The sequence below is a fragment of the Triticum dicoccoides genome, chromosome 4B (genome assembly GCF_002162155.2).
Source record: "Triticum dicoccoides isolate Atlit2015 ecotype Zavitan chromosome 4B, WEW_v2.0, whole genome shotgun sequence".
NCBI lineage: Eukaryota > Viridiplantae > Streptophyta > Magnoliopsida > Poales > Poaceae > Triticum > Triticum dicoccoides.
Window position 1 is genome coordinate 570,314,633 of NC_041387.1, and position 12,426 is coordinate 570,327,058.

At 49.6% G+C, this 12,426-nt stretch overlaps 2 protein-coding genes across 2 annotated transcripts; both read right to left on the reverse strand.

Moving 5' to 3' along the window:
* Positions 1-2,449: 2,449 nt before the first annotated feature.
* LOC119293907 (basic blue protein-like) lies at positions 2,450-2,992 on the reverse strand. Its single transcript, XM_037572236.1, has 2 exons — positions 2,824-2,992; positions 2,450-2,741 (listed from the first exon to the last, which is right to left on the reverse strand). Exons 1-2 carry the CDS (start codon positions 2,990-2,992, stop codon positions 2,542-2,544), a joined length of 369 nt encoding a protein of 122 aa, XP_037428133.1. The 3' UTR covers positions 2,450-2,541.
* Positions 2,993-3,614: 622 nt separating this feature from the next.
* Positions 3,615-5,826, reverse strand: LOC119291491 (protein IQ-DOMAIN 1-like). The gene is made up of 5 exons (XM_037570253.1): positions 5,688-5,826; positions 5,107-5,573; positions 4,791-5,033; positions 4,043-4,699; positions 3,615-3,952 (listed from the first exon to the last, which is right to left on the reverse strand). The coding sequence occupies exons 2-5, from the start codon at positions 5,542-5,544 to the stop codon at positions 3,932-3,934; spliced, it is 1,359 nt and encodes a 452-aa protein (XP_037426150.1). The 5' UTR covers positions 5,545-5,573; positions 5,688-5,826; the 3' UTR covers positions 3,615-3,931.
* Positions 5,827-12,426: the final 6,600 nt, after the last annotated feature.

Consider the following 12,426-nt stretch of genomic DNA (forward strand, 5'->3'; position numbering starts at 1 on the left):
AAGGGAGGGGGCTTGCCCCCCAAGCAAGGGGGGCGCCCCCATTAGGGTTTCCCCCCAACCCTAGGCGCATGGGCCCAAGGGGGGGCGCACCCAGCCCTCCAGGGGCTGGTTCCCTGCCCCCTACGGCCCATGAGGCCCTCCGAGAGGGGTGACCCCTCCCGGTGGACCCCCGGAACCCCTCCGGTGGCCCCGGTACAATACTGATATGCCCCCGAAACTTTCCGGTGACCGTATGACAACTTCCCATATATAAATCTTTACCTCCGGACCATTACGGAACTCCTCGTGACGTCCGGGATCTCATCCGGGACTCCGAACAACATTCGGTAATCACATACAAGTCTTCCTAATAACCCTAGCGTCACCGAACCTTAAGTGTGTAGACCCTACGGGTTCGGGAGGCATGCAGACATGACCGAGACGGCTCTCCGGTCAATAACCAACATCGGGATATGGATACCCATGTTGGCTCCCACATGCTCCTCGATGATCTCATCGGATGAACCACGATGTCGAGGATTCAATCAACCGTGCATACAATTCCCTTTGTCAGACGGTATGTTACTTGCCCGAGATTCGATCGTCGGTATCCGAATACCTCGTTGAATCTCGTTGCCGGCAAGTCACTTTACTCGTACCGTAATGCATGATCCCGTGACCAGACACTTGGTCACTTTGAGCTCATTATGATGATGCACTACCGAGTGGGCCCAGTGATACCTCTCCGTAATACGGAGTGTCAAATCCCAGTCTCGATCCGTGTCAACCCAACAGACACTTTCGGAGATACCTGTAGTGCACCTTTATAGTCACCCAGTTACGTTGTGACGTTTGGTACACCCAAAGCACTCCTACGGTATCCGGGAGTTACACGATCTCATGGTCTAAGGAAAAGATACTTGACATTGGAAAAGCTCTAGCAAAACGAACTACACGATCTTGTGCTATGCTTAGGATTGGGTCTTGTCCATCACATCATTCTCCTAATGATGTGATCCCGTTGCCAACGACATCTAATGTCCATAGTCAGGAAACCATGACTATCCGTTGACCAATGAGCTAGTCAACTAGAGGCTTTCTAGGGACGTATTGTGGTCTATGTATTCACACGTGTATTACGATTTCCGGATAATACAATTATAGCATGAATAAAAGACAATTATCATGAACAAGGAAATATAATAATAATCCTTTTATTATTGCCTCTAGGGCATATTTCCAACACTCCGGCCAGCACACGCATTCCGGAGTCGAAGGCGCGCGCCGCGAGAGGCAGCGTACACGGGAGAGGGAGGCGGCGGAGCAGCCCGCGCGCTGCTGCCATGGGACGGAGCCAGACGTCGATGAGGACGCGCGTCTCCTCGCTTGGGCGTACCGCTGCTCCCTCACAATGGCAGAGACAGATGCTCGCCGGCCCCGACGAAAGAACGCCTAGGCGCTCCAGCTAGCTATTGAGCAGTCGGAGCGCGAGGCGAAGGAGGCAGCGATGGAGAAGGCTCGGGTGGCAAGGCTGAAGCGGGAGCAGGACAGGGCGGTCCATCGGATGAAGGGGCTCATCGTCCTATCCGACTCCGACTTAGATGGCGACAACAGCTGCAGGTGGTCATCCGATGACCAAGATCCTCCACCAGTCGCAGACGTGTACATCTGCGCCGGTGACCGGAAGGGCAAAGGCCCGGCGAGGAAGTGGTGATTCCGGCCCCCCTCCTCCTCAATGTTGATATTGTTTAGTTGTAGAAGTTTATGAACTTGTCCGTGGACGAACTATGATCTTTTGGATATGGTGAAGTATGTTATGTTCGTTTGTAGCCGATCTTGTGTTCCTTTGCAGCTCAATTTTTGTGTCCGTCATTTGATCATGTGGATATATCAACGTGTGCATGGGTAGTAAGGATATAAGGTGCCAGATATAAGATAAGCGGATGTAGAATGATAAATATGAAGGGTGGCTTGACGGGCCGGATTTGACAAGTCTAGCTATAGATGCTCTTATGATTTTTTTTTTGTCAAAAATAGAGTCCTCGGCAGGCGTCAGTTCAAGAGGATGAGATGAGGTCACTTCCAGATATGATTTTTTCTTTTTGCGGGATATGAGTTCATGGGACACGTAGCAAACGGGAAGGAGGCCGATGCTTGCGTGGTCTCTCTGCAACATAGCCGATGTTGCACCTAAAAAGGTTGGATCGTGTTGCAAAACTGGTGTACGCATCCCCTATCCGATCACAGTTGATCCAACGACTAGTTCGACGATAGATGCGTGCGCTGGATTGTTAGGAACGCTCGAATTGTTCGTTTCCAGTGAACTAGAGGGGTGCGGCGGTGCAGGGTGGAATCAGCAGACATGACAGGAGACCAAAATCTACCGGCATGGGATGGCGCAAAATCTAGTGTCATCCCCCCTTTTTACTCGCTCACCTCTAATGGTAAGAACAACCAGGACGTGCGCACAAACATTCCATCACCCTAGCACCCTCAGTTTATTTATCGTTCAACTAGCCACCGAGAGAGCACGTCGCGCTATTTATCAATCAGTCAATTCCGCTATCTAGGGGGGATGCCGATCCTCATGCCCTTCTCGCAGTGACCGGGGAAGGTGCAGATGAAGTAGGCCTTGCCGCCGGGCATCTCGAAGGTATCGTTGCCGGAGGAGTGAACCTTGGCGCCGTCGGGGGCCTTGCACTCCATGTACCCGCCCACCTCCACCTTCACCACGTTGTGCGCTCCAGGCTCGTACTTGAACACTAATAGCCATCAAATCAAGCGAATATTAATAAAGTAAAATGATCGATCCAGCAACTGGCCGCGTGTGATCGGGTCACTCACCGAGCTTGTCGCCGGGCTGGATCGGCTTGTCGTTCTCCCAGCCGGCGACGCCGAAGGTCCACCCCTTGTCGCCGCCGACGATCCACTCCGTCGCTCGCACGGTGGTCGCAGCGCAGCACCAGGCTAGAAGCAGCACGAGAGCGACGGGGCCCATGCTTGGTCGTGCCATTGACGCCTCCGATCGACAGTCCGGTTCACAACTGGTAACACACACACAAGAACAATGCCGTACGTCCAGACGCCCTCGCTTTATAACAAGCGGCTCGATGGGAGGCATCAGGCATGGCATCCACCTCGCATGGCAAGTGTCCGTCAGCGGCCAGCCCGTATAAACAAATTCATTGATTCGCGGAATCTCATATACTTAAGCACCATTAAATGCGCGGTATTAACATTTGAAATCAAGAGCCGAAATAAAACAGGGATACGCATCATTTGTTCCCATGTTTGGATGAGATACCGTGTGCGGCAACGTGTTTCTTTTAGGCAATCTTGATGGTCCGTGTTTGGCGGGCAGGAGAGAGACATGCATGGACCAACGACAGTTAATGATACAGGCCCATCCCATCGCAGGCCCATCGCATCGCACTGTTGCTGTTGTCCACAGCAACTCGCGGCTGGCCCAACCACCACGGAGATGCACATCAACCTGGAGTGCCTAAAGAAAACTTGTAACCTTGAGGTTCCTAAAAAAAAACAGTAAAGGTTCAAATTGAGTACTCCCTCCGTTTCATAATATAAAAACGTTTTTCTACACTCTTATATAATGACGTGAGTCTCGACTGAGCAAATTGCGAGCTTATTACACTGTGCCAGTTTTTTTTCTTTGCGAGATAAACCAGTACATTTTTTTTACCACTACATTTCTAATTACACTGAGTACCTCGTCATCATGTCCCAGATATGCCCTGTGTATAAAAAGAATGTACACTTGGTACTTGACTCGAAGAGCCAAAAAAAAAAGGAGTACTTGACTCGGACGTATGTACAACACTCTACTAGGCTCTGATCTCTCATCAACACACACACGAACGAGACTACAGTATCAAGCAATTTTCTCATGAGCATTTCATGAAGCTCCCGATGTGGCTTCTTATGTTGCAACTCATCAATACAGGCTCCTGCGCACCTGAAAAAAAAAGATATGCCACGATAAAATAACAGCAGTGGTTATGTGCAGTTGATCGATCCGTAAGATGCTTGAGTGTAGAATTGTCACCTCGAATCCGACGAGCGAGCGGGTCCGGCTGTAGACGGTGGACACGGTGGTGGCCGCGGTGACCACGGAGCTGGTGGTGGACCCGCACTCGCTGTCCTTGAGCGACGCCGTCGACGTGTCCAGCCTCACCGACGTCGACGACGACCACGGCCGGTGGAAGAAGGGCGACTGGCGCGGCGCCGACCCGGCCTGCTGCTGCGACGACGACCGCTGCATCCTGGCGCCCCGCGGCACGCTCCTGTGCTCCGCCCCCTTCCTCCTGCTCGGTTGCCGCTCCAGCGCCTCCGCGGCCGCGCGCTGCCTCGGCGCGCTCTGGGACCGCGCCTTGGCCCTCGACGACTCGGTGTTGCTCATGTAGCTCGGGAACGGCAAGTCCGACGCCCCTGGCTCCGCCATGGCCGTCGTCGCGTTGTGGGAGTGGGAGTGCGGGCTGCTGTGCGCCGTCCCGAAGGACAGGTGGTCCTCCACGTGCCAGCTGCTCGCCCTCGGGCTCAGCTCCGTCATGGCCGACGGCGCCGGCGAGCACCTGCCGCCGTGGTGGTACTCGACGGAGGAGAACTGCCTGTCGCCGCCCTTCGCCCCGCCGCGCCGCGCTGGCTGCTCGCCGCTGTCCATCTCGACGATCTTCACATTCTCCTCGCTCGACCGGTCCATCTCCTGCATGTTCCAAGCCAAAATTCAACAATTAAGATCGTGTCAAGTTCCGCTTGGCACCGCCGGCTGCTGCAAGTGAAGAAGGTGAGCTTACGTAGGACGATCTGCGGTGCCTCGAGTGCTGCGACGACGGTCGTGGTCTAGGCGGCGTTGTGTGGTGGGCGTGGTGGTCTTGGACTTGAAGGAAGCGCATGCGCTGCGCGCGCAGCTGGGACTGCGCCGCGAGCAGGGCCTGCATGCACCGGAGCGTGGCCTTGGCCTGCTTCCTCACCAGCTGACCGCGCACCAGCGCCTGCAGCTTCACGATGCCCCTCAGCGCGCACAGCGCCGCTCTCGCCTGCGTGCATGCACGTCAGTCAGTCCCAAGAACGCGACCAGAAAATGAAGTGTTTGGTCTGAATTATATATACCAGATAGCCTCTGAAGGATGCCTGAATCCTCACAGCCGCCGCCGCCTCGGCGAGGAGGCTCGCCGGCGGCGTCAGGTGCGGCGCCTTGCGGGAAGACAGACGTGCCACAGTGGCCGCCGCCTGCGCCGCGGCGCCCGCCACGTCTGCGGCGGTCGCGCTCGCCACAGCCACCGCCACGGCGTGCTTCTTCTCGTCGTACCCAACCTGCGACGTCGCGGACGACCGAGACGCACCAAAGCTGTCGGCCTCAGCCGGCAGCACGACGCGTCCAGTCTGCTCCGGCGTCAGCACCACCGGCCGCCGGAAGCTCCACCTCTTTTCCTTGGGCGTCGCCCCAGGCCCCGGTCCCGGCGTGGCCTCGGCGTGCGGCCTGTCCCTCTTCCCATCCTTCCTGCCGCCGGCCAAGAAGTTCCTGAGCCACCTCCCCGCCTTCCCCATCGCTCCTTAGCCAACCGACCTCTGCTGCTCTGCAAAAATGAAACGCAACGTGCATGTATTCATCACCCTAGTTGCATGGACGCCATGGCTATGCAGCAGCAGAGCAGCCAACCGTAATTAAGCGCGTAATCTATGGTTAGCACCTAACAGATTCCGAGCACGCAGCGGCGGCCAACCACCACCGCCGAGCTACTCCAACGTAGCAGTCAACCGCGGCGAGGTGCGCGCGAGTGGCCACGTGAAGCGGCTCGCGGAGAACATGGCATGGATCACCTCCATGGCTGTCAGAACCATTTTAATATCGGACGGGAAGGACCGCAGGAGGGTGCACGCACGTACACGGCCGGGTCCATGTCACTCAATCATGGGTTGGTTAGGTTGGGGTTGATCGGTTGGTTAGCCCTCGTGAGCAGCTGCCCTGCTCGCCATTCCTAGCTGGTCTCTGTCCTCAGGTTCGTCCCTGGAAGAATCTGAGGTTAAGTACCCTCTCTGTTTCTTTAATGGCGTTAGTTAGCTCGACCGAAAGCCTGCACAAGTTTGACATGGCAAAGACCTAGAATCCACGAGCTGCGAAGACAAAATCAAGAACTACTACATGGATTTTATACTACAGATCAGATGCTTGTGTCTGTGCATGTTCCGTACGGATGTCATGTCAGATTGGATTTTGTGCGGCGATCACCGGTCGGCCTGAGGCCAAAAGAAGGAGAGCTCACATGTGCTGGATGTCTGGATTTTATGTATGCGATCACTGTTTAGGTTTTAATTAGCCATCGAGGCCACAAGGAGAATCCAAGCATTTCCATGCCACTGTGACAACGGTGCATGTGCCCCACCCCACCCTGTTCACCACGCATCCGTCCACCGAACCTGAACCTCTCAGTACGGCGTCAGTACTCGCCCTAATCATCCGGAGCTGGTGGTACGTAGCTGCCGCTGGAACTACAGATCATGGCGTGTAATGCAGATGATACATCTGAATTTGGAGCACTGCCCGCGAGGGTGACGGCGACAATGCAGAACCGGAGAGTACTGCCACTGTCCGGCACTGTACTGCTTGCTGTCTTAGCTGGATGGCCGGAGCACGCAGGAGACGGCAACATCATGATAGATAGGCCCCGGTGTGGGTGTGGGTGTGGTTTGGCCTGCTTGCTCGTTCGTCTTTAATGATCGCACCGCACGGAGCTATAGGGCTCATCGCACTTGCAGCGGCCGGCTGGTGCAGGGCCTCCGGCCGGCGGTGGACGTCTTCCATCTGCATGCGCATGAGGTGTATACCGCTCGCGTCCGTATATGTAGTTGGCTGGTCTCGAGGTGAAATTGTTTTTTTTATGGACGTCAATAACGCCCACACGTGTGAGCGTTAATGAGTCTGTCCACATAGTTTGTGTGGTGTTTAACAGGATCAGCCTACATGCGTACGTGTGGGCAAAACAAGTAATGCCCACACTTTTTTTTTTTTGCGGTCCCTCTCACGTGCCTGCGTGTGGGCAAAATAGATGACGCCCACACGCCTGTATGTCAGATCTCCTACCTTATGGTCCCGCACGCCCCACGTGACAGTCACCAGCGTCCCCGCAGGTGCCATGGTCTGGACCCTCTTCCATGTTCATTTAACTGCAGTTGTCATGTCGCTGAACTACAGTTGCCATGTCGGACAACCACAGTTGCCATGGTTGCTCAACTGCAGTTACCATGTATGGTCTGGTCTACTGCAGTTGCCATGTTTTCAAAACTTTAGGAGTTGCCACCTACTAACACTAAGCAGTTGAGATAGTTGTCATGTGCTCACAAGCACGCTAGGGCAGTTGCCATGTAAAAGGAAGAGTTGACATCTGCTTACGTGCACACTACGGTAGTTGCCATGTACCATGCAAAAACACATGGCAACTCGGGTAAAAGAGAGTTATCATCTGCTTACGTGCACACTAGGCAGTTGCCGTGTACCCTGCAAAACACATGGCAACTGACATGTTCGGGTAAAAAAAGAGTTTTATCTGCGTACAAGCACTCTAGGGCAGTTGCCATGCACACTGCAAAACACATGACAACTAGCAGCTTGGGTGTGGGAGAAGAGGCGGGCGTGTGGGCGAGATGGCAAATGCCCACACACCAGCCCTTGTGCGTGAGTGAAAACTGGCGTGTGGGCGAACTGCTAAACACCCACACACTGGCCCCTCCGTGTGGTGAAACGGACGTGTGGGCGACCGGATGAATGCCCCCACACCAGCCCAGTCCTATGTGACACCACAAACATGCCAAGATTCATGCACCCACAAAAGGACGCGGATCCACGCGTGTGGGCGAGATGCAAACGCCCACACGTGCGGGCGTTAGTGTTTTCGTTTTCTATTTCCAGTAGTTGTTTTTTTTCTCAAGATGGAACCGCGTGCACTCAAAGAAACCTTTTTCCTCTCTTACTTTTTTTTGAAAACCCAACCCATATATTAATTAAAATAGCTCATACTCGTAATTAGAAAGTTTTGGAAGGAGACCCATCATTTTGGAATGTCATACCATCATTCGTTACAGCATCAGCCACACATGCCGGAACACTATCAATAAGAGCACCATCACAACTATTATTCAAACTAAACTTACCTAACTCGTGCACCACCATATTAGCTTTTCTGCTAATCTTGGAAATCTTAACATTCGCCAGCATCTTAGAAATACTCAAAGCTTGTTTCTTTAGGTCAACAAGGTGGGACCTATCACAACTGTCATTTCCAAGAACACCGGCCACAAAGGAACAACCACTTTCTAAAATGATGGATTTATGAAGGATAGTACCGATATACAATCCGGAGAGTGCCGCTCTAAGTTCCGCTTCCTCAGCGCTATAGCAAGCTCCAATATAATCCCAAGAGGAGATGGCAACTTCTTCATAGTGATTTTTGACAACCACCCCCACACTCGCAGTGTTGATTGCCTCCACAAAACTTGCATCTACATTAATCTTAAAGCACTCCTCGTTGGGAGGTTGCCAACCAACAGAACTCCTCTCCATATTATTCAAAGCCCGAATGTCATCCCCCAGTTCCTTGCCTATGTTACTTATCACTCCCTGCGGTTTTGCATGGCAAGAAGAAAAGAAAGCCCATTAATTTTGTACAAAATTCACAGAAGCTGAGATGGGTTCTTTACCTTTATCAAAAATCAGATCATTTCTTAAATGCCAAGCTCTCCACAACATGAATATAGTTTGCTCACGCGCCAACGGATTTAATTGATCTAGTAAAATAAGGAACCAATCCGGGCCCGTATTTTTGAGAAACCCTTCGGCTGGTAAATTCCACACCTTTCTCAAAGCCATCCGGAATGCACGAGCCTTTGGGCAACTCACCAAGGCATGAAAAGTGCATTCATCCTCCACACCACAGATGTACACGCACGCAGGATGGTTTGATGATGCTTAACTCTGTTAATTTGAACTGCCAAACTGTTTGAAGCAACTCGCCAGGAAAAAATTCTAATCTTCTGAGGAACATTAGCTCTCCAGATAATATTCCAAATCCTCCTCTCTCCATTAACTTCTCCACTAGAATTTCCCAGACTATCTGTTGAGTCCTTGATATTTAGTGCGAGCCTGTACGCGCTCTTCACAGCAAATATGCCACTTTTCTCATGATGCCGAGCAATAAGGTCCCCCTCACCCAAATCCAGAGCACGTATCTTTAAGATTTCATCTGCATCATGAGGATAAAATAAGCGCCTGATCAAATTATCATCCCACCTCCTAGAATCTGTCATGAATAACTCAGACACACATCTAATCCTTGTTCTATTTTTCTTACCGGTAATCTTTAGGCCAGACTCCTGATACGTCTCCAATGTATCTATAGTTTTTGATTGTTCCATGCTATTATATTACCTGTTTTGGATGTTCATGGGCTTTACTTTACACTTTTATATCATTTTTTGGACTAACCTACTAACTGGAGGCCCAGCCCGAATTGCTTTTTTTGTCTATTTCAGTGTTTCGAAGAAAAGGAATATCAAACAGAGTCCAAATGGGATGAAACCTTCGGGAGCGATCTTTTTGGAACAAATGCAAACAGGAGACTTGGAGTGGACATCAAGCAACAAACAAGGCGGCCACGAGGGTGCCCGACGCGCCCCCTGGGGTGGGCGCGCCCCCCACCCTCGTGGGCCCCTCGAACGTCAACCGACCTACTTCTTCCTCCTATATATACTCCCGTACACTGAAACCTTCGAGGAGCACCACGAAAACCTAATTCCACCGCCGCAACCTTCTGTATCCGCGAGATCCCATCTTGGAGCCTTCGCCGTCGCTCCACCGGAGGGGGAATCGACCACGGAGGGCCTCTACATCATCTCCAAGGCCTCTCCGATGAGTTGTGAGTAGTTTACCACAGACCTTCGGGTCTGTAGTTATTAGCTAGATGGCTTCTTCTCTCTCTTTGAATCTCAATACCAAGTTCTCCTCGATCTTCTTGGAGATCTATTCGATGTAACTCTTTTTGCGGTGTGTTTGTCGAGATCCGATGAATTGTGGGTTTATGATCAAGTTTATCTATGAGAAATAATTGAATATCCTCTGAATTCTTTTATGTATGATTTGTTATCTTTGCAAGTCTCTTCGAATTATCAGTTTGGTTTGGCCTACGAGATTGATCTTTCTTGCAATGGGAGAAGTGCTTAGCTTTGGGTTCAATCTTGCAGTGTCCTTTCCCAGTGACAGCAGGGGCAGCAAGGCACGTATTGTATTGTTGCCATCGAGGATAAAAAGATGGGGTTTATATCATATTGCATGAGTTTATCCCTCTACATCATATCATCTTTCTTAATGCGTTACTCTGTTCTTATGAACTTAATACTCTAGATGCAGGCAGGAGTCGGTCGATGTGTGGAGTAATAGTAGTAGATGCAGAATCGTTTCGATCTACTTGTCACGGACGTGATGCCTATATACATGATCATGCCTGGACAATCTCATAACTATGCACTTTTCTATCAATTGCTTGATAGTAATTTGTTCACCCACAGTAATACTTATGCTATCTTGAGAGAAGCCACTAGTCAAACCTATGGCCCCCGGGTATATCATTTATCATATAAGTTTTTCATCTTTCTTTATTTGCATCTTTTACTTTCCAATCTATATCATAAAAATACCAAAAATATTTATCTTATCTTATTATCTCTATCAGATCTCACTTTTGCAAGTTATCGTGAAGGGATTGACAATCCCTTTATTGCGTTGGTTGCGAGGTTCTTGTTTGTTTGTGTAGGTGCGTGGGACTTTTGAGGAGCCTCCTACTGGATTGATACCTTGGTTCTCAGAAACTAAGGGAAATACTTACGCTACTTTGCTGCATCACCCTTTCCTCTTCAAGGAAAACCAATGCAGTGTTCAAGTGGTAGCAAGAAAGATTTCTGGCGCCGTTGCCGGGGAGGTCTTCGCTCAAGTCAAGACACACCAAGTACCCATCACAAACTCATCTCACTCGCATTACATTATTTTCCATTTGCCTCTCGTTTTCCTCTCCCCCACTTCACCCTTGCCGTTTTATTCGCCTCTCTTTTCCGGTTGCCCTCCTCTTTCTCTCCCTCCTCGCATTTGTCTGCCATTATGTCTGAAATTGGGGAGATTATCGTCGATATGAACAATAATGATAACATGGAAAATTCTGATGCTCCTGTTGAAGAACCCCCTATTTTACATACTAAAAAGTTTCGAATCAGTAGTGGTAATATTATTGGAAAAGGTGTTATTCAAGATTTCTTTAGTTGTGCCGGTGCTTTACCTTCTATGGGTAGTTCTATTCTCCATAGAACTAGTAGTCTTGCGGATGCTATCGCCATGCTTATAGTTGAACTTGAAAGGCAATTTATGCACATGAATCTTTGTATACAAAGGATTTTTCTAGAATTTTCCAATATTGATCATTCTTCTGTTAAGCGCGTAGCTACTATCTTTTTGGCACACCAGTTCATATTTATAATAAAAGAAGCCAAAGAAATTTTTGTGCACTATAGGGTGGACGCTGGCCGTCCTCCCATAGAGGCGATTCTTTTCGATGAAGAGGAAATAATGCGGTTCCAATCTTTGGACTATGTTGCTTTTAATGAAAACCTTAGAAAAAAGGTTCCTACCACTGTTCTAGTTGATAAAATTTCTGAACTTAATAATGATTTTGCTATTCGAAATAATGAGCTAGGATATTCTCTTGAGTGTAGACTCAAGAGGTTATGTCAAAAGAATGTTTTTATGATGAATTGGTTGTGCAATATGAAGGGCCAAAGGAGGAACTCATACCTCCTGAGATTGATCCTGGGGACTTTTGTCCCATTAAATTTAGCCCTTTTGATTACTTTTGCTTGCCTCAAAGAAAACTTGCTGCTGAACGAAGAGAATATGAGATGAGTTTTCGTGATCTATCTTATTATTATGGCACTACTTAGATCTATCCTAGCTTTTATACCTAGCTAGGGGCGTTAAACGATAGCGCTAGTTGGGAGGCAACCCAATTATATTTTTGTTTTTTGCTTTTTGCTTCTGTTTACTAATAAATATTTCATCTAGCTTCTGTTTAGATGTGTTTTTATGTTTTAGTTAGTGTTTGTGCCAAGTAGAACCTATAGGATAACCTACGGTGATAGTTAATTTGATTATGCTGAAAAACAGAAACTTTTGCACGCACGAAAATAATTTTAGTAAATCACAGAAATTTTCTTTTGCGTTGATTTTTTTTGCTGTAGATCAATATACAAATTTACCAGGACTTCCTATTTTGGTAGGATTTTTAAGTTCCAGAAGTATTTGAAAGTTATAGATTGCTACAGACTGTTCTGTTTTTGACAGATTCTGTTTTTCGTGTGTTGTTTGCTTATGTTGATGCATCTATGGCTAGTATC